This window comes from Schistocerca serialis, chromosome 12, assembly GCF_023864345.2.
Source record: "Schistocerca serialis cubense isolate TAMUIC-IGC-003099 chromosome 12, iqSchSeri2.2, whole genome shotgun sequence".
Taxonomy (NCBI): domain Eukaryota; kingdom Metazoa; phylum Arthropoda; class Insecta; order Orthoptera; family Acrididae; genus Schistocerca; species Schistocerca serialis.
In genome coordinates, this window is record NC_064649.1 from 82,761,287 (window position 1) to 82,784,523 (window position 23,237).

A 23,237-nucleotide genomic window follows, 5' to 3' on the forward strand; every position below is an offset into this window, starting at 1 on the left:
AAGATAGAAAAGTTCCACTATACACTGGGAGGAGTTGTCACGAGACAGCGTTCAGGCATTGAGCAACATTGCAAATTTAGTCCCTCAAAAACAACACCGAGAGGAGGAAAAATTGGAAAGGTCTGTGAGTTTAGGAGGGTGGTGAGACAGTGAGACAGCACAGAAACAAGAGGATATGGGGTTCTTCCATCCAGTGACTTTGTATCTGACCCTGACTCCAATCTTAATGTTCATCATTACTTAGTAACTTATTGTGGTGTCACCGCCAGACACCACACTTGCTAGGTGGTAGCCTTTAAATCGGCCGCGGTCCATTAGTATACGTTGGACCCGCGTGTCGCCACTGTCAGTGACTGCAGACCGAGCGCCACCACACGGCGGGTCTAAAGAGTCGTCCTAGCACTCGCCCGAGTTGCACAGCCGACTTTGCTAGTGATGCTACACTGACAACTACGCTCTCATTTGCCGAGACGATAGTTAGCATAGCCTTCAGCTACGTCATTTGCTACGACCTAGCAAGGCGCCATTATCAATAGATATTTATCTTATGCTGCCTGTACCGTCAGACCGATGTTCTCCAATTGTGGATTAAAGTTAAGTATTCTACCAGTACCTCCTGTTTTGCTAGTCTTATTTCTCTGACCTGTTCCAGACCTCATGCCAGTCTGCGTGTAATTAAACGCGTGCATTTCGGCCTCCTCTAGCAACACAGTGTTGGCTCTTCTGCCAACACTTCACTTATTCTTTTCCTTTTCCAGGTTAAATGGACAAATCCATATGATCCAGTGCTCAGGAATGAAACAGTCAACTCAGCATTTTAGTTTCCATGCCTGATATCCAGCTCCAGACAATGTGATATCACTGTTTTGGCGGAGGCAACCTGTCGTGAGCAGTAAAGGTGGTGACCGTTCCAGGGGCTTCACCGATAAGAGCTGACAGCAAGATGTTTCTGTTAGGAGATGACACACCACACTGACCCAATCTCTACCACCAATATCACCACAAGACAAATGACCACAAAGAATGGTGGGGTAATTCATGCCCTCCTCCTGCCCCTTAATAACTGAGTTGTTCCCACGCCCCATCATATCGACCCCGAGATCTGTAATTTTATGCAGAAAAAGTGCTTAATAAGAGCAAATATTTCATGTTTTAATCATCTAAACAATCTGTTCCATTTGGTTATCAATCTCTTAATCTCATAACCTTTTACTGTTTGATTTGACATAATTATTGATGTCACTTAATTATTGGCTCCTGACATGGTGCAACATAATTTATAATCTGCATGTCATTTTATGCAAGGGACTGAAGAATTCTCAATTCACTGCATTCTTGGTGCCCAGCATGGGATTTCAATTTGATTTGATTTTCACATTTTTGCTAGTGTAAGGACTTCTAAATTTTCAGACACAAATCAGGAAGCATTAACTTCCCATACCTTTACTAGAATATGCTAATCCTTTGTACATGATGCCAAGTGCACAGATGGTGTGATTGTGTGTGCTGAATGTGTTGCATATGTGCAGTATGAAGTAGACATCGTGGTAGCTGGTGTATTTACTTTTGGTTCCCACAACCCCCACCATATTTTGTGAAGTAGTTTTAGAATGTGTAGAATGTTGTCATAAATACACTGTTCCAAATTTTCATTGTTCTGTTCACAGATACCAGTGCCGCCATCAGTGTCATATTGTCTGTGTCATTTCATTCTGTGGAGCACTTTTTGTATGTGGTCATGTTTTCTATGCAGCTGAGGTCTGGGAGGTTGGTAGATAAGGAAACCAACATGCCAACAGAAGAGAGTTTAGGCATGAGTGAGGAAATGCTAGGTATGTCTGTTGGGAGTACACAAGTTGCGAGTCCAATAGAAACAGACAGGCAAGTTGGGGAAGTTTGAGAGTAAGTAAGAAAATACAAGGCACATCTGTCGAGGATGCATGAAGTCTCAGTGAATTAGACTGAATTCTTGTTATATCAAGAAACCATACATCACGTGATTTATTAGATAAGTCAAGATTTAAAAGAGTGCCTCAGTGTTTGTCAAAATGGGAATGTTTGCATATGGCCGTGCAGTCATAACTGTTGTCGTCACAGAACACATGAGCGTCTGCAGCATAGTCACCTTGGAGAACTGGCATTTGAAGTTGACTGCAGTATTATTCTACTGTCACCAATATATATTTTGTGTACGGCCTATGAAGATAAGACAAGAGAAATTAGGTCCCATATGGAAGCATACAGACAGTCGCTTTTTTCTTGCTCTATTTGTGAATGGAACACGAGACAAAATGACTAGTCACGGTAAGAGGTACTCGACGCCATGCGCCATATGGTGGCTTGGGGAGTATGGATGTATTTTGGTGAAAACAATCAATTTTTGAAAATATAATTTAATTGAATGGATAAAAAAATCTACTCACCTAGCTTCAATAGGAGAACACATATATAAAAATACTGAAATTTGCAAGCATTCAGAGCCAGTGGCTCCTTCTTCTGGCAGAAGGACTGAAGAGAAAGGAAGAGGGGTGAAGGAAATGAGCTGGTGAGATGTAGGAAAAGGGGTGATTTTGGAAAAGTCGGCCTGAACCTTGGGTCAGGGGAGACTTTCTGTATGGGATGAGAAGGAAAAACTGATTGTTAGGGACTGCACCAGATGAAATTTGAAAACCTGTGAGCTTAAGAGTGGAAGACAGGATTATAATAAGAAAGACAGAGATTATTGCTAAAACATCATACATGAGTTAATAAGAGCAGAAAGCTAAGTGTGTTGCATGTGGTAGAGGTGGGGGGAGGGGAGTGAAAAAGAAAAATAGACAGGACAGAAAATAAAAGACACAGAAAACTAAAAGGAAGTGAAGAAAGGAATAGTTACTGAGAAGAAATATGGAGACTGAATAAATTAACGTAAATTAAGACCAGGTGGGTGGCAAGAACCGACAACACATTGTAATGCCAGTTCCCACCTATGAAGTTCTGAGAAACTTGTGTCTGGGGGAAGAGTCCAAATAGAAGATGTAGTGAAACAGGCACTGAGGTCATGATGGTCAAGTGGTAGAGCATGTTATGCAATAGAATATTGGTATTGCCAGTATACAACCTCTGCCTATGCCCATTCATCCTAATTGAAAACTTGGTGGTAGTCCTGCCAATATAAAAGGCCAAACCATGTTTACAGTGGCTCTCCCTTTGATAGTATGTGTTTTGCCACTTACAGGGCTGATATAGGATGTGGTAGGAGGGTGCCTTGAGAAAGTCTTGCAGTGTGGACAGCCACAGGGATAGGAGCCATAGGGTAGGAAAACAGGAACAGAAAGAGCATACGGTCTGACAAAGATACTGCTGAGACTGGATGGGTGACGAGAGACTGTTCTAGGTGTGGATGGCAAAATGTCAGACTGAATGGATCTCATTTCATAGCACAATTTTAGGACATCATAGCCTTGTCAAAAAAGCTCATTAATACAGTCAAGATCTGGATAATACTGGGTGTGTACTCATAAGTTGTTTTTTGGAAATATCATCAATATTAGGACTGGATATGATGGCCCAGGAGATCTGCTTTTGAACTAGGCTGGTGGTTTAATTACATCCAGCGAAGGCTCAGGTGAGAATGGGAGTGTATCGCTATAAAGAGCATCTGAACAAACATGTTATCTTCTAATGCCAAGGCTGTTTGGGTACTACAAATAGCTTCCCCAAGGTGTAACTATAACTGCTGAAAGGATGGCCAGTGTCAAAATGTAAGTACTGTTGTTTGTTTGTAGGTCTAGTGTGAACAGAAATCTGTAGCTGAGTCTCAGTGAGGATCAGGTCAACATCAAGGAAAGAGCCACAGGATTTTGAATAGGACCCTGTAAAATTCAATTGGAGAATGCATTTAGAGATTTCAAGAATTTTAACAGGTCAGCCTCACAATAAAGTCCAAATTGTGAAGATGTCACCAATGTATCTACACCAAACCAGGGAATGAAGCCTTATAGTTCCCAGGAGAGCCGCCTCAGGTCCAAGTCATGGTACAAAAAACATCCCCAAAACAACACAGAACCACCTGATCTAAATTATACCCTACAAGTTAAATGCTGTTGGTGCAACATTCCAAAGAGACATATTTGCAGCTTTTCGCATCACACTTGACCCTTCCAGCAAGGTACTGTCTAGTTTGTGTGTTCTTTGGCCCACTGAAGAGGTAAGGCTTTGTCAGTACCAATGAGCAGTGGCTTTTTGTGAGATACCTGTATGCAGATGTCCATTTCATGTGGGTTCCTTCACAATGTTCACTCAGAAACTGGTTGTGGTGGACCTCCGTTCCCTGACAGCAACAAATTCATATTGAGTTTGAAACTGACTATAATTTACAAGGTGTGGCACTGGTCTCCAGTCACTGCCAGTTAGTATCTTCTTATAAACACTTTTCTCACACCATATTATTAAGGATGGTGCATAAGTTCATAACATTTTTGTTTTGCATGTTGGTATTCAGGTTGTTATGATTTATTTACCAATTGTCATTTTTTATTTGTAGTTCACTGTTGCCGAGCTTATGTATTAACATTTTGTCATCTGGAGATACTGGGTGTAGCTGTAGTTGCTAAAAAATGGAGAGCCAAGTGGAGGAATTGGAACATTTTCGGCATATTCTTCTGTTTGAGTTCAGTAGAGAGGTGGCAGCAGTGAGGGCAGCTAGAAACATTTGTGCCATGTATGTGGATAATGCCATTGGACAGAGCATGGTGGGAAAATAGTTTTCCCATTTTATGGAAGATCTTTTTGACATCAGTGACTCTCACCTTCAGAGTTTTATGGACATCATTTAAATGCAATAATCCGCAATGATCCATGTCAGTGCACTCAAGAATTGCCAAATGTTATGAACTGTCATCATTTCACCATCATGCCACATTTGGGGAAGGTTCAAAAATTTGGGGTATGGGTATCACATGCTCGCAGCCAAAATCATAATGAGCAGGTGACTGTATGTGCTTGTCATCAAATGGCTCATGAACGACACTGACTGTTCTTATCCTGTATCATTACTGGCAACAAGAAATAGTGTCTTTATACTAATGTAGGGAAAAGAAGGGAATTGCTGAGTTCAAAGAAACAAGCAACTACCTGTACAAGGACATGTGTGCATCCAGAAAAGATAATGTTATGCATCTGGTGGAACAGTGATATTCTGGTGTACTACAAATAGCTTCCCCAAGGTGTAACTATAACTGCTGACATTTCTTCCAAACAACTGAGACGTCTTTCACACACAGTCCAAGAACAATAACCAGGAAGACTGTGTGATGTGATGCTACATCATTACAATGCCAACCAACATTCTGCTGGACTGGCAAAACACACTATACTGGAGTTGGGTTGGGAAGTCATTCTGCACCCACCTTTTCGCCTGATCTCGTGCCCTCAATTTTCACTTTTTCCACTCTGTATTGAAAACCTTCAATGAATGTCCCTTCCAAATGAAAATGTGCTCCGTACATGGCTTAGTTCTTCATCTCAAAACCACAGGATTTCTACAGTCATGGAATAAGAAAAGTTACCCCAGCAATGGCAGACAGTTGTAAATAGTGATGACACTATATTACTGATGACTAAAGTCTTTGTTACATGTATCTGTTATGTTTATTGAACTTATGGAAAAATGTTATGGACTTTACAAGGTGTGGCAGTGATCTCTGGTCACTTTTAGTACCTCTTTATTAACTCTTTTATTACACCTTATTGCATAGCTTTGAGTGGTACACCAGTCCTTGTAGACACACTGGCCAGTCTGCACTGATACACCAACAAACTGAGCAACTTCATGCACATTGTGGTTACCCACATGTCCAAAACACAGCTCCTTTCTGCCATTCTGTCACATATCCACATCGACTGATCTTACTGTGCTGATCCTATACAATAAACTGGTATATACACATCATTGCAGTGCAACAACTTTTGGCAACAGTGGAGGGTCACATAGCTGCACTGTACCAGTTCTCCACAACCTAAATCACTCTAAAGAGATAAGTGCTCTTTTGAAGGGGGTGAGAAATATATTTTCTGACGGCACTATCATTCATACAGGTTGTTCAGAAATTTCTGTTACAAACTTCTAGGGCTTGTAGAGGGAAGTGAGTACATAATATTTTGAATAGGAATCCATGTCCAAATGTCATCCAATGATGCTACAGAGCATCAGAGTTATAGGCACCAGTTCCTATGCTCACTCCCCTCTTACAAGTCTTAGAAGTTTGTAACAGGAATTTCTGAACACCCTGTATAGTGAAAGCAGAATTTAAGATGCAGCGATGCACATTGGAGTCCTGGTTTTTCCAAGTCTGCTATATACAGGGTGATTCTTTAACATTTAAAAATGATGTAGATGATGCTGAAACAATTAATTTAATGTAGACAATGGGGCTGCAAATGTTGGGAAATAATGCCAAAGTGGATGACAAATGTTGAACATGTGACATCACCACATGATGTTCCTCATCGCACATGCAGCACCTGATGATCCCAACACAAGTTAAGTATTCACATTGGTGTGGCTCTGGGACCATTCACATGACTATCATGTAGAGCTCAGGGTTCCAGTCTTGTGTCTGGCAGACAGTATTTTCTTGATTGAGTTAGACAAGTATTTACATTGAGGTAATATTTATTATTTTTTTTCAGCAGTCTCACAGTTTCTGCTGGTTTATTGAAAAGTACAGTACAACAAAAACCTACCATATTGCATCACTAGTAAATGAATATAAGTTTACAAATTGCACTGTTACCAGTAAATGACCTACATTTTCTTTACTAAAAATGTCTTTAAATAAAAAAATATGAGATGTGAAACAAATACTAACAAAGAGATAGAGGGGCTGGCCAGTACTTACCTCAGCTCAGTACAGCCGATAGATACACATAAAACAGAACCGAAAATTTACGTTCCTAGCTTTCGAAACAAATGTTCCTTCATCGGGGAGGAGAGAGGGGAAAGAAAGGGAAGAAGGGAAAGGAGATTCAGTTACTCACAACCCAGGTTATGAAGCAACAGGGAAAGGAAAATAGGGAGGGTAGCAAGGATGGAGGCATGGTTGTCAGAGGGAAGCCAAAGATATTCTACTGTAAGTACTGTGCCAGCTTCAAACCAAAGAGGATGCATACAGAAGTAAAGAGGTATATAGTATAAAGATAAACACAACTATGTAGGATGAAAAGATGCGTGAATGGCTAAAGAGGAAAGGGAAAGAGGAGAAGACTGAAGAGTAAATGGGATTGAGGTTGTTTAACATAGGTTCAGTCCAGGGGGATGGCGAGATGAAAGGATGTGTTGGAGTGCAAGTTCCCATCTCCGCAGTTCAGAGCGACTGGTGTGGGGTGGGAGAAGCCACATGGCACATACGGTGTAGCAGGTTCCTAGGTCCCTAGAATTATGCTGGAGGGCATGCTCCGCTACTGGGTATTGGGCATCTCCTAGGCGGACAGTTCGTCTGTGTTCGTTCATGCGCTCAGCCAGTTTAGTTGTTGTCATGCCGATGTAAAAGGCTGTGCAGTGCAGGCATGTCAGTTGATAAATGACATGTGTAGTTTCACACGTGGCCCTGCCTTGAATGTGTATGTTTTACCAGTAGTGGGGCTGGAGTAGGTGGTTGTGGGGTGATGCATGGGGCAGGTTTTGCAGCGGGGTCGATTACAGGGGTAGGAACCGCTGGGTGGAGAAGGTAGTCTGGGAATATTGTAGGGTTTAACAAGGATGTTACGGAGGTTAGGGGGGCGACGAAAGGCAACTCTGGGTGATGTGGGGAGAATTTTGTCAAGGGATGATCTCATTTCAGGGGTTGACTTGAGAAAGTCATATCCCTGGCGGAGTAATTTGTTGATGTTTTCGAGGCCAGGATAATATTGGGTGAAAAGGGGGATGCTTCTGTGTGGTCTGGGGGTAGGAACATTGTTGTTGGATGGGGAGGAATGTATTGCTCGGGAAATCTGTTTGTGGACAAGGTCTGTGGGATAGTTGCGGGAGAGGAAAGCATTGGTCAGGTTATTGGTGTAATTGTTGAGGGATTCGTCACTGGAGCAGATATGTTTGCCACGAATACCTAGGCTGTAGGGAAGGGAGCGTTTGATGTGGAAAGGATGGCAGCTATCAAAGTGAAGGTACTGTTGTTTGTTTGTGGGTTTGATATGGACAGAGGTGTGGATGTGAGCTTCAACAAGATGATGGTCAACATCCAGGAAGGTGGCTTGGGTTTTGGAGAAGGACCAGGTGAAATTCAGATTCGAAAAGGAGTTGAGGTTATGGAGGAAATTAAGGAGTGTTTCTTCACCATGAGTCCAGACCACAAAGATGTCATCTATAAACCTATACCAGGCCAGGGGAAGCAGCTGTTGGGTCTTCAGGAAAGCCTCCTCCATGCGGCCCATAAAGAGGTTGGCATAGGACGGAGCCATCCTGGTTCCCATGGCCATTCCCCTGATTTGTTTGTAAGTCTGGCCTTCAAAAGTGAAGTAATTATGGGTGAGGATGAAGTTGGTAAGTGTGATAAGGAACGAGGTTTTTGGAAGATCTTCGGGTGGGCGTTGGGAGAGGTAGTGCTCAAGGGCAGAGAGACCATGGGTATGTGGGATGTTTGTGTAAAGGGATGTAGCATCTATGGTGGCAAGAAAGGTTTCAGGTGGGAGAGGAGTGGGAATGGATTTGAGGCGTTCTAGGAAGTGGTTTGTGTCTTTGATGTAGGATGGGAGTCTGCGGGTGATAGGTTGGAGGTGCTGGTCTACCAGAGCTGAGATACGTTCGGTTGGGGCTTTGAAGCCTGCTACAATGGGACGGCCAGGATGGTTCTCTTTGTGGATTTTGGGTAATGGCTTCCATAGACTTACTCACTCCACCTGAGCCACGTACCCCCACCTTCTACGCAGGGCCACGTGTGAAACTACACATGTCATTTATCAACTGACATGCCTGCACTGCACAGCCTTTTACATCGGCATGACAACAACTAAACTGGCTGAGCGCATGAACGGACACGGACGAACTGTCCGCCTAGGAGATGCCCAATACCCAGTAGCGGAGCATGCCCTCCAGCATAATTCTAGGGACCTAGGAACCTGCTACACCGTATGTGCCATTTGGCTTCTCCCACCCAACACCAGTCCCTCTGAACTGTGGAGATGGGAACTTGCAGTCCAACACATCCTTTCATCCCGCCATCCCCCTGGACTGAACCTACGTTAAACAACCTCAATCCCATTTACTCTTCAGTCTTCTCCTCTTTCCCTTTCCTCTTTAGCCATTCACGCATCTTTTCATCCTACATAGTTGTGTTTATCTTTATACTATATACCTCTTTACTTCTGTATGCATCCTCTTTGGTTTGAAGCTGGCACAGTACTTACAGTAGAATATCTTTGGCTTCCCTCTGACAACCATGCCTCCATCCTTGCTACCCTCCCTATTTTCCTTTCCCTGTTGCTTCATAACCTGGGTTGTGAGTAACTGAATCTCCTTTCCCTTCTTCCCTTTCTTTCCCCTCTCTCCTCCCCGATGAAGGAACATTTATTCCGAAAGCTAGGAACGTAAATTTTCGGTTCTGTTTTATGTGTATCTATCGGCTGTACTGAGCTGAGGTAAGTACTGGCCAGCCCCTCTATCTCTTTGTTAGTATTTGAAATACAATGTACGAAATTTTGGAAATTTGTGGTAAGGTCTTATGGGACCAAACTGCAGAGGTCATCGGTCCCTAAGCCTACACACTACTTAACCTAACTTACACTATGGACAACACACACACCCATGCCCAAGCGAGGACTCGAACCTCCGACAGGAGGAGCTACTGTGGTGTCACCACCAGACACCCACACTTGCTAGGTGGTAGCCTTTAAATCGGCCGCGGTCCGTTAGTATACGTCGGACCCACGTGTCGCCACTATCAGTGATTGCAGACCGAGCGCTGCCACACAGCAGGTCTAGTCTAGAGAGACTTCCTAGCACTCGCCCCAGTTGTACAGCCGACTTTGCTAGCAATGGTTCACTGACAAGTTACGCTCTCATTTGCCGAGATGATAGTTGCATAGCTTTCAGCTACGTCATTTGCTACGACCTAGAAAAGCGCCATTACCAGTCACTATTGATGCTGTAAAACATGTACCATCAAGAGCGATGTTCACCATTTATGGATTAAAGTTAAGTATTCCAGCAGCTACATACGTTTTTTGTTAGTCTCATTTCCTTGACCTGTTCCAGACCTCACGCCAGCCTGCGTGAGCTAAAACGTGTGCCTTTCAGCTTCCTCTCATAGTGGGTTGGCTGTCTTGCCAATCCACAACAGCTACAATGTAAGAACTTCTTTTCCTTGGTGACACCAAGGACAATAACTTTAAACAAATCATATTTGCAAAAGGTGTCCGAAATTTGCACTGTTTGCTCGAATGCAAATAGAACATCACTCAATCATCCCTTCAGACCATAGTCCAACAGCTGCACATGCAGTAAGGTATTTTATCTGGTGACATCATACGTTCAACATTTCTCAACCATTTTTGTGATATTTCACAATATTTGTGACCCCATATGCCTTATGTTCCCCCCCCATGAACCATGGACCTTGCCGTTGGTGGGGAGGCTTGCGTGCCTCAGCGATACAGATAGCCGTACCGTAGGTGCAACCACAACGGAGGGGTATCTGTTGAGAGGCCAGACAAACGTGTGGTTCCTGAAGAGGGGCAGCAGCCTTTTCAGTAGTTGCAAGGGCAACAGTCTGGATGATTGACTGATCTGGCCTTGTAACAATAACCAAAACGGCCTTGCTGTGCTGGTACTGCGAACGGCTGAAAGCAAGGGGAAACTACAGCCGTAATTTTTCCCGAGGGCATGCAGCTTTACTGTATGATTACATGATGATGGCGTCCTCTTGGGTAAAATATTCCGGAGGTAAAATAGTCCCCCATCCGGATCTCCGGGCGGGGACTACTCAAGAGGATGTCGTTATCAGGAGAAAGAAAACTGGCGTTCTACGGATCGGAGCATGGAATGTCAGATCCCTTAATCGGGCAGGTAGGTTAGAAAATTTAAAAAGGGAAATGGATAGGTTGAAGTTAGATATAGTGGGAATTAGTGAAGTTCGGTGGCAGGAGGAACAAGACTTCTGGTCAGGTGACTACAGGGTTATAAACACAAAATCAAATAGGGGTAATGCAGGAGTAGGTTTAATAATGAATAGGAAAATAGGAATGCGGGTAAGCTACTACAAACAGCATAGTGAACGCATTATTGTGGCCAAGATAGACACGAAGCCCACACCTACTACAGTAGTACAAGTTTATATGCCAACTAGCTCTGCAGATGACGAAGAAATTGAAGAAATGTATGATGAAATAAAAGAAATTATTCAGATTGTGAAGGGAGACGAAAATTTAATAGTCATGGGTGACTGGAATTCGAGTGTAGGAAAAGGGAGAGAAGGAAACATAGTAGGTGAATATGGATTGGGGGACAGAAATGAAAGAGGAAGCCGCCTGGTAGAATTTTGCACAGAGCACAACATAATCATAGCTAACACTTGGTTTAAGAATCATGAAAGAAGGTTGTATACATGGAAGAACCCTGGAGATACTAGAAGGTATCAGATAGATTATATAATGGTAAGACAGAGATTTAGGAACCAGGTTTTAAATTGTAAGACATTTCCAGGGGCAGATGTGGACTCTGACCACAATCTATTGGTTATGACCTGTAGATTAAAACTGAAGAAACTGCAAAAAGGTGGGAATTTAAGGAGATGGGACCTGGATAAACTAAAAGAACCAGAGGTTGTACAGAGATTCAGGGAGAGCATAAGGGAGCAATTGACAGGAATGGGGGAAATAAATACAGTAGAAGAAGAATGGGTAGCTTTGAGGGATGAAGTAGTGAAGGCAGCAGAGGATCAAGTAGGCAAAAAGACGAGGGCTAGTAGAAATCCTTGGGTAACAGAAGAAATACTGAATTTAATTGATGAAAGGAGTAAATATAAAAATGCAGTAAGTGAAACAGGCAAAAAGGAATACAAACGTCTCAAAAATGAGATCGACAGGAAGTGCAAAATGGCTAAGCAGGGATGGCTAGAGGACAAATGTAAGGATGTAGAGGCCTATCTCACTAGGGGTAAGATAGATACCGCCTACAGGAAAATTAAAGAGACCTTTGGAGATAAGAGAACGATTGGTATGAATATCAAGAGCTCAGATGGAAACCCAGTTCTAAGCAAAGAAGGGAAAGCAGAAAGGTGGAAGGAGTATATAGAGGGTCTATACAAGGGCGATGTACTTGAGGACAATATTATGGAAATGGAAGAGGATGTAGATGAAGATGAAATGGGAGATATGATACTGCGTGAAGAGTTTGACAGAGCACTGAAAGACCTGAGTCGAAACAAGGCCCCCGGAGTAGACAATATTCCATTGGAACTACTGACGGCCGTGGGAGAGCCAGTCCTGACAAAACTCTACCATCTGGTGAGCAAGATGTATGAAACAGGCGAAATACCCTCAGACTTCAAGAAGAATATAATAACTCCAATCCCAAAGAAAGCAGGTGCTGACAGATGTGAAAATTACCGAACTATCAGCTTAATAACTCACAGCTGCAAAATACTAACACGAATTCTTTACAGACGAATGGAAAAACTAGTAGAAGCCAACCTCGGGGAAGATCAGTTTGGATTCCGTAGAAACACTGGAACACGTGAGGCAATACTGACCTTACGACTTATCTTAGAAGAAAGATTAAGGAAAGGCAAACCTACGTTTCTAGCATTTGTAGACTTAGAGAAAGCTTTTGACAATGTTGACTGGAATACTCTCTTTCTAATTCTAAAGGTGGCAGGGGTAAAATACAGGGAGCGAAAGGCTATTTACAATTTGTACAGAAACCAGATGGCAGTTATAAGAGTCGAGGGACATGAAAGGGAAGCAGTGGTTGGGAAGGGAGTAAGACAGGGTTGTAGCCTCTCCCCGATGTTGTTCAATCTGTATATTGAGCAAGCAGTAAAGGAAACAAAAGAAAAATTCGGAGTAGGTATTAAAATTCATGGAGTAGAAATAAAAACTTTGAGGTTCGCCGATGACATTGTAATTCTGTCAGAGACAGCAAAGGACTTGGAAGAGCAGTTGAATGGAATGGACTGTGTCTTGAAAGGAGGATATAAGATGAACATCAACAAAAGCAAAACAAGGATAATGGAATGTAGTCTAATTAAGTCGGGTGATGCTGGGGGAATTAGATTAGGAAATGACGCACTTAAAGTAGTAAAGGAGTTTTGCTATTTGGGGAGCAAAATAACTGATGATGGTCGAAGTAGAGAGGATATAAAATGTAGGCTGGCAATGGCAAGGAAAGCGTTTCTGAAGAAGAGAAATTTGTTAACATCCAGTATTGATTTAAGTGTCAGGAAGTCATTTCTGAAAGTATTCGTATGGAGTGTAGCCATGTATGGCAGTGAAACATGGACGGTAAATAGTTTGGACAAGAAGAGAATAGAAGCTTTCGAAATGTGGTGCTACAGAAGAATGCTGAAGATTAGATGGGTAGATCACATAACTAATGAGGAAGTATTGAATAGGATTGGGGAGAAGAGAAGTTTGTGGCACAACTTGACCAGAAGAAGGGATCGGTTGGTAGGACATGTTCTGAGGCATCAAGGGATCACCAATTTAGTATTGGAGGGCAGCGTGGAGGGTAAAAATCGTAGAGGGAGACCAAGAGATGAATACACTAAGCAGATTCAGAAGGATGTAGGTTGCAGTAGGTACTGGGAGATGAAAAAGCTTGCACAGGATAGAGTAGCATGGAGAGCTGCATCAAACCAGTCTCAGGACTGAAGACCACAACAACAACAACATGCCTTATGTTAAATTACTTGTCTCAGTGTCATCTATGTCACTTCGATGGTTTTCAAACATTAATAAGAAGCACCCTACAGATGTCTGCTGTTGTTTGCAAAAGTGGGGATTCTAAACTTACACCATCTGCTGTTTCTTTCCACTTGAAGCAGAAGGACATGACACGTTAACATAGGAAGCTCACCACCATAAGGTGCCAAGTTTTCCCATAACATTTTCATCTCCTCCTCCACAAGTACATTTTCAAACTAGGGCATGAAAGTAAGCACATAAAATAGGTTATAGATGATACATTTTCCCCCCTTGTGAATGCCACAAAATAAGTAAAATCCTGGATAAATGATTTTGTGTGTTACCAGTCAGAACTTGAGTTTCTGAGGTATAGCTTTTGTAAGAGGGTGGTCAGTGATATGATATCACTTGCCACGGACCTTAGAGAATAACTTCTTTGTATCTTCAGTCCTTAGTGCCACTGGAACCTACTGGATGAATTCATGACCTCAGAATACAAATTTACACAGCCACTGGTGGTAACAGGGATTGGAAAATGCAGTATTGACCAATGTTGGTCAACTGCACTTTGAAATATGCACGACACTAGTCATTGCCATCTTTCTTACAACTGTCATTGCAACCTAGGGGAGCTGCTTCAACACTGACTGTTACGCCGCCACCAATAATTTGCAAGGGACCCCCCCCCTCCTCGCCCTCCCTCAAGGCCTCCCCCACTTTGAGGTCAAGCAGCAGATGTATTTAAGTTATGAAAATAGCTTCTCTCACACTCAGTTGTGACTTGTTCTCGTACTTGCTGTTCAGTGTTCCGATGTACTTGCTGGCCAGGGCTTTGAAATTATCATTCATGTGTGACGCCCGGCTGCATAATTGAGTAACTGTTTTTGGCTTAGCTTGTGAAGTCTGCTGCTATCAGAAAGATTTGTATTCATTATTTTTTAATGTTATCAGTGCTCAGAATAAAAGATAATTGTCTTTGTTTATGTTAGTAGTGCACTGTGGTCCATGCTCTCACCAACCAATTGGGATCTCATACATCCATAAGATGAGATATAACGGGAAACACATTTTTGCTGAGGTGGAAAACCAAGGATATTTTAAAAAAATGATTAACTACTTGCAGTAACAACTGCAACTACAGGCTGATTATAATTAAAGTTAAACTTCCAAATGCTGTAGAAGTAACACCACTAGTCAGAATGGTGTCAAATTGCACAAAATATTATCGGAGAAGGGGGAAAATGTATGGCAGAAGAAAAAAAAGTGTGAAATAGACGGCACTGTATGTGTTACAATACATAAACGAAAACACCTGTCATGCACATGACCCACTGAAATTTGTATAAACACGCCGGGTACACAGCTTTTCCTCCTTTCCCATCTGTGACGTTCGCCATGACTGTCTCAATGCAGGATCTTGCTCTGCCTGTAAGGCTGTATTACTAGAGCGATGACTGTGCACACTTTGCTCTGCAGAAGTTCTGGGCACTGAAGGGTATGAAAAAAGGCATCGGTCCGATGGCTGCCGTGGGTATGGAGAAAAAGATTCAGAAATTCGAAAAGACGGGTTCTTTTGATGTGCAACCTGGTAGAGGGAGGAAACGAATTGATTCAACATCAGTGGAAGCAGTGGCCACAACAATGCAGGAGGAGATGAGTGGTAGTGTGCAAATGTGTAGTGCCCGGAGAATTGCCCGAACATTGGACATGTCCATGACCAAAGTGCGTAAAATCTTACAAAGCTTCCTCCTTTTCTATCCATTAAAAATTACCCATGTGCACGAGTAGCTTCCTGTTGACCTGCCGGCAAGAGAGACCTTTGCTTTAGAATCATCTCTTTCTCACATGGAAGTGGACAATGATTGGCCGTGAATGACTTGAGTAATATATGTTCATAGACCATGGTATCAATTAGTTTACAAGAGCAGAACTAGACATAAATTACATAAGACTTGCAAAAGTAATAATGAACTAAAATAAAGGCGTAGGAATAATACATTATGCAAAGTTTGTCACATGATGCAGCTAGGTGTACAACATAATCCACAGGAGTGGTGACTATTTATTGACTCCAGTAAAACAAGCCTGAAAGCAGTACTATTGCATAATGTCAAGGCATTTCCATTGGTACCTTTAGCTCACACAGTAGACATGAAAGAAACTTATGAAACCAGGGCTTTGCTGCTAGAGGCAATCAAATATAAGGATCATGAATGGCAGCTTTGCTGTGATTTAAAAGTTGTTGCACTCCTTACATGTTTACAGGCTGGATTCATGAAATACTGCTGCTTTTTGTGCCTTTGGGACAGCTGTGACACCAAGAACCACTATACAGTCAAGGAATGGCCTATAAAGGCGTCAAATGTTCCTGGAAACGTAAATGTGAACACTACCACATTGTTTGAGCCTGATAAAATCATTTTGCCTTCCCTTCATATTACGCTGGGCCTTATCAAGAACTTTGTAAAAGCTCTGGATAAAGTAGGTGAGGCCTTCAATCACTTAAAAGAAAAGTTTCCCAAATTAATTGAGGCAAAGCTGAAAGACAGTATATTTGTTGGACCACAAGTAAGAAAATTGATGAAAGATCCAACCTTTGATACCAAACTCACAGATATCCAATTAGCTGCTTGGTCTTCTTTTAAGGCAATTATAAAGAACTTTTTGGATAAGGAGAAAAGACAAAACCTATGTTACCATTGGGAATGATCTGTTGGACAATTATAACAACACGGGATGTAGAATGTCACTTAAAATTCAATTCTTCCATTCTCACCTTGATTTCTTCCCAGAAAATTTGGGAGCTGTAAGCAATGGGTATGGTGAATGCTTTCACCAAGACATTCTTACCATGGAACACCATTACTAAGGCCATTGGAACCCTTTGATGATGGACGACTACTGCTGGGGTCTTGTTAGGGAGAGTGATGAAACAGCAAACAAAAGAAGAGCTCCATCATCGTATTTCAAATGTTCTGAATGTGTATTTTTGTTTGACTTAATTGTGTCAATTTTTGCTATTACCATTTTTCATTCTGTTGTGTATCTAGGAAATGTGATGTCACAGAGAAAAACTGATTTTACTTTACCAGTGTATTCAGCACCCCAGAATTAGGTAAATCCACCCATTTACAAACCAGATGCAGAAAAAAAGTTTAAATTTGTTAACTATTGTAACATTCTGTTACAATTTGATGTCGTTCTGACCAGTGGTGTTATTTCTACAGTGGTTTGAAAGTTTAATTACAGTCACCCTGTACTTACGTAAGTTGCCACACAAAACAATAATGCTGCTATATTAAGTAAGAAAAAATAAATATACTCATGCTTTTAGCCACAAAAGATGCACTTACCAACAGGTTTGTTCGGGTTCACAATATTCCCCACAGTTTGCCATTCTTTCTTTTCAAATGGATCATTTGACATGCTCAGTTCATCTGATGACTCACCACCATTCTCTGAAAGAGAAGTGTCTTATATTGACCTTAAGCACCAAAGTAAGTCCAACAGACAAATAAACAATCTACAATTTCTACTCTTCTATAATTTGTCTGAATGAAACAGTTGCAATGTTATGAAACTACTTAAATTTTCCTAGCAATTTGTGCTTCGAAGTCTGACAGCACACGATATTCAAATTCTTCACACCATAGCATAAAAATAAGAAATTTAAAGGTTGATGTAGTCTGGATAATCTTCCCTAATTGAAGAAGAATGCTGAAGATTAGATGGGTAGATCACATAACTAGTGAGGAGGTATTGAATAGAATTGGGGAGAAGAGGAGTTTGTGGCACAACTTGACAAGAAGAAGGGACCGGTTGGTAGGACATGTTCTGAGGCATCAAGGGATCTCAAATTTAGCATTGGAGGGCAGCGTGGAAGGTAAAACTTATAGAGGGAGACCAAGAGATGAATACTCTAAGCAGATTCAGAAGGATGTAGGATGCAGTAAGTACTGGGAGATGAAGAAGCTTGCACAGGATAGAGTAGCATGGAGAGCTGCATCAAACCAGTCTCAGGACTGAAAACCACAACAACAACAACATTGTGAGGCTGACCCACTCACCAGCGCAATGAAGAAGAAAAGAAGCTCATATTTCCTTCAGTGTCTTACAACTGCCTGAGGATTTTAAAACAACTAGTGATGAGAAGTCTCAGAAAGAAGACAGGAGGACAGTGGGTCAAAGAAATTCAGCAAGATCTTGAAGCAGTCAAACTTAGAATTACTAATGCAGAGAACAAAAACAAAATTAACACTCTCCTTATGAATCATAAATTTTCAGCAGAAACGACGCACAGGCGACCAGTAGAGATTTCAGAGAAGTTAAGAAAATTGCGTTCGGAACAAATGAGAAAGTACTGGGCTGAGCACAAGAAGCAAGTAGTTCAATCTTCAAAGAGAAAGTGAACATGGAATGACTCAAGTGGTCCAATGTGGCCAATCAAGCAGCAAGAATTAATTCGAGTGCCCAATAATTGACTAAAATAGTAATGTAAATTCTTGTATGGGACAGGGCACTGTTCATGTCACTTAAAAATTATAATTTTCCTCAAAAGATGACAGCTTTTTGAAAAACTATACTTACTGTAAAACTAAACACAATAATAAAATGCATATACATAGAATTCCAACACTGCATTAATGTCAGGATCAGCAACTCAGTTTATTTATAAATAATTAATGTTTATGTCACGGTCACAAGTAATATATTTATTTGTGACAAGTTACAAACATTTTCATTCATTACTTGCTTTTGAAACATTTGATTGCACATAATGGTTAATTTTGGACTTCAAGTGCTCCTCATCAGAAACAGTTTTTGTTCTAGATACCAACGTGTTCAAAATGGCTCTCATCTGAGTAGGATGGTGGAAACTCCATGCATTAAGACACAAATTGGTATGCGTTGGCTTGTGGTACACAGAGTGGCCGAGACGCCCGTCTGTCTGTCGTTGTACGAACACGTCTAAGCATGGCAACCTTCTTTCCTTCTCCACATGTTTGGATGTATGCTGTTCATGTGTTCCAAGAATTGTTCAAGAGCTTCTGCACCATGTGGGCAGCCCATAAATGTATCATCAACATTACGATAAAAATTCTCTAAACAAAAGTTGGCCAATGATTGAGACAACAGAGAGCCCATCACCATAACATCCATGATTTCATAAAATTTACTGCCATACAAGAAGTAGGTGATTATCATCACATGACAGAACAACTTTATAGTTTCAGGAGGAAAAAGATCCACCAGCATTTTCAAAGAGTCCTCCACAGGAACTTCTGTGAACAGCAAAATCACATCCAGGCTGCCTAAATGTCATTTGGACCAACTCTAATCTGTTTGATTTTCTCAATGAACATCTGGGAGTTTTTGATGTGATGTTCACAATGGCCAACTATAGGAGTCATCAACTTTGTTAGGTATCTGGCCCACCTGTAGGTAGGAGAACCAATTGTACTGACAATAGGTCTCAAGGGAACATTATCCTTGTGGATATTCAGTAGTCCATATAACCTGGATGGTCTAGGAGCTTGGACTCTGAGATTTTTCATAACATCATCTAGTAGACCAGAATTCTTCAGTAGCTCCATAGTTTTTCTGCTGTGCATCAAAGTTTGGTTTCGTTTAAGACATTTGTACATACTGTCCTCCAATAGTGATGTTATTTTCCTATGATATTCGGTAGTATTAAGAATGACAGTGGCATTTCCTTTGTCAGCTGGTAATATGACAAGATCTTCATCTCTCCAAAGTAAACAGAGCCCCTCTCTCTTTTCTCAAATGATATTAGAGTTAGGAGGCTTAGCTAAGGCCAAAAAGTGACTGGTAATAAGTCTCACTTTGTCAGCATTGCCATGTGCAAGATGCTGCAGCACCTGTTCTACTCCACTAATATGATCCACGATGGGTATAGTACATGGTGTAGGAGCAAAATTCAAACCTTTATTAAGGGCTGAGATGGCTCCTTTGTCCAGGTTCTTGTCCGACAGGTTGACAATAGTGCATGGTGTTTTATACAATGACTCTGTTCTTCGCATAGCTGCAAGACGCTCAAATTTCTTTACTTGGTTAGCTGACGTATTGCTAAGATGAGCTCTTTGATGAGTAGCCATCATCATATTGACCCACTCCAAGTCAAAAGTTGGCAACTATATAAACTGTGTGCATTAAAATTCAGTTTGAACCTTCTGTGTCATAACCTTTCTTTGTCGATCGTTCAGCTGATCTACCATAATATATTCTTAATTTCAACCAACTTGATACGGTGTTTAAGCACAGCAAACTTAGTCATAATCTCCTTATCGCGACAGCATTGCAGAAATGCCAAATTACTCCACAACTGTGCATATTTGACATGCAGCTTTTCCAGTTGATGAACGTGGTTTGCAGTGTCCTCCCATAGAGGAAAGTAATATGAGAATGAAGTCTTTCACAACGGCACTGATATGTTAAACATTCTCGAGGTATTCTTGTCATGTCAGTTTGGGATAAAATCTTCAGCTTTCGATGATAGCCTCCATCATCATTGTCAGGAGCAATTGACCATCTTCACAACTGCAGTGGTGGCCTTATATAGCCCGTGGATGGCTTCTGATTGGTCAGATCATGATTGGTCAGCGATTACATACTGCTGTGCACAATGCAGAGATGTAGAAGAGACATACCTTCCAGTGTTTACATTCCCACGGAAGCGGTGGTGCAACCAGCACAGATATTGACACCATCTGCGAAGTTATTTTGTTTATTTATGTAAGGGAACTGGACAGGAAATGCCAGGGAGGTATACCCTGTCTGTAGACTGAAAATTGAGCTGTGTTCATAGTAGGAAAAGTTCTCTTCCCTGGAAGAACACTACAGTTCCTGTACAGTACAACTAAGAATCAATTTCTCCTCTAACAGTGTTGAACAGTGTGCAGAGATATTCGTAGATTTTGTCCATATGGATTCCTTGTGTTAGCATTATTAGTAACTTATACATGCTTTTCATGTAATGTTAATGCATTTTATGGAAAATAAAAATCCCATGGACATATCTGCGCAATGTATCGCAAGGTGCACTGTGGAGGGCTGGAATAACTTTGTGAGACACCCCATAGTTGCTTCTTGTGATGCAGTGTGTAGATAGAGTGGCGAATCACCTGCTTGAGTTCTGTTTACAGGCATATGAAGCTGGGAAGTGCATGAACACAATCCAGCGACTTACCTTCCTTCGCCCTCCTACCCCCACCCCTTCATCCTGTGACATGCCTGGGACACAATTTATCACTTAACATGGCTCTATTGCACTTAGATGTGGTGTTGTTGTTGTGGTTTTCAGTCCAGAGATTGGTTTGATGCAGCTCTCAATACTACTCTATCCTGTGCAAGCTTCTTCATTTCCAAGTAACTACTGCAACCTATATACTTCTGAATCTACTTTCTGCATTCATCTTTTGGTCTCCCTTTACGATTTTTACCCTCCACGCTTCCCTCCAATACTAAATTGGTGATCCTTTGATGCCTCAGAATGTGTCCTACAGACTGATCCCTTCTTTTAGTCAGGTTGTGCAACGAATTCCTTTTCTCCCCAATTCTATTCAGTAGCTCTTCATTAGTTATGTGATCTACCCATCTAATCTTCAGCATTCTTCTGTAGCACCACATTTCAAAAGCTTCTATTCTGTTCTTGTCTAAACCATTTATTGTCTATTTTTCACTTCCATACATGGCTACACTCCATACAAATACTTTCAGAAATGACTTCTGACACTTAAATCTATATTTGATGTTAACAAATTTCTCTTCTTCGGAAACGCTTTCCTTGCCATTGCCAGTCTACATTTTATATCCTCTCTACTTTGACCATCATTGGTTATTTTGCTCCCCAGATAACAAAACTCATCTACTATTTTAAGTGTCTCATTTCCTAATTCAATTCCCTCAGCATCACCTGATTTAATACGGCTACATTCCATTATCCTCATTTTGTTTTTGTTGGTGTTCAACTTATATCATCCCTTGAAGACATTGTCCATTCCATTCAACTGCTCTTCCAGGTCCTTTGATGTCTCTGACAGAATTACAATTTCACGGACAAACCTCAAAGTTTTTATTTCTTCCCCATGGATTTTAATTCCTACTCCAAATTTTTCTTTTGTTTCCTTTACTGATCGCTCAGTATACAGATTGAATAAGATCAGGGATAGGCTACAAGCATGTCTCATTCCCTTTTCTATCACTGCTTCCCTTTCGTGCCCCTTGACTCTGATAACTGAGATCTGGTTTCCGCACAAATTGTAAATAGCCTTTCGCTCCCTGTATTTTACCCCCACCACCTACAGAACTTGAAAGAGAGAATTCCAGTCAACATTGTCAAAAACTTTCTCTATGTCTAAAAATGCTAGAAATGTAGGTTTGCCTTTCCTTAATCTATCTTCTAAGATAAGTCGTAGGGTCAGTATTGCCTCGCGAGTTCCAGCATTTCTATGGAATCTATTTCAGCATCTACCAGTTTTTCCATTTGTCTGTACAGAATTTGTGTCAGTATTTCGCGGCCATGATTAATTAAACTGATAGTTCAATATTTTTCACACCTGTTGACACCTGCTTTCTTTGGGATTGGAATTATTATATTCTTCTTGAAGTTTGAGGATATTTCACCTGTGTCATACATCTTGCTCACCAGATGGTAGAATTTTGTAATGGCTGGCTTTCCCAAGGTTATCAGTAGTTCTGACGGAATGTTGTATACTCCCGGGGCCTTTAATTGACTTAGGTCTTCCAGTGCTCTGTCAAATTCATCATGCAGTATCATATCTCCCATTTCATCTGTATCTACAACCTCTTCAATTTCCATAATATTCTCCTCAAGTACATCGCCCTATATACTCCTTCCACTGTTCTGCTTTCCCTTCTTTGCTTAGGATCGATTTTCCATCTTTTCTTTACAAGAGGTGAATCAGACCAGAAGATAATTCCATAAGACATTATCGAGTGGAAATATGCAAAACATGTTAGGAAGTTAATTTGTTTGTTTCCAAAATTATCATTTATCTGAAGAGCAAAAGCAGCTGATGCTTAGTAATAGGTTTTTTCCAGTTCAAGTTGTCATCATTATACAGACTCAAAAATTTGGAGCATTCAGTTCTATTTACTGGCTCCTGCTTATGAGCCACACCAGTTGTCGGTGCGACTGTATTTGCTGTAGGATGCAATACGCAGTTACTACTAAATTTGTTGTATTAACAAGTATGCCATTGTGTAACTGCAACTGCATTTACTCATTTCACATTTCTCATTATTTAATATTGTTTGGAATACTTATATGTTGTGGGGACATGAAAGATAAACACATCATTTCATCAACAGAATTATGA

At 41.3% G+C, this 23,237-nt stretch overlaps 1 protein-coding gene across 1 annotated transcript in view; it reads right to left on the minus strand.

Moving 5' to 3' along the window:
* LOC126427954 (uncharacterized) overlaps positions 1 to 23,237 on the minus strand; it is a 62,166-nt gene that overhangs the window by 24,519 nt on the left and 14,410 nt on the right. Inside the window, exon 3 of the mRNA XM_050089843.1 lies at positions 17,232 to 17,336. Within this exon, the coding sequence (XP_049945800.1) occupies positions 17,232 to 17,336 (105 nt within the window). The remainder of the gene's footprint in view (positions 1 to 17,231; positions 17,337 to 23,237) is intronic.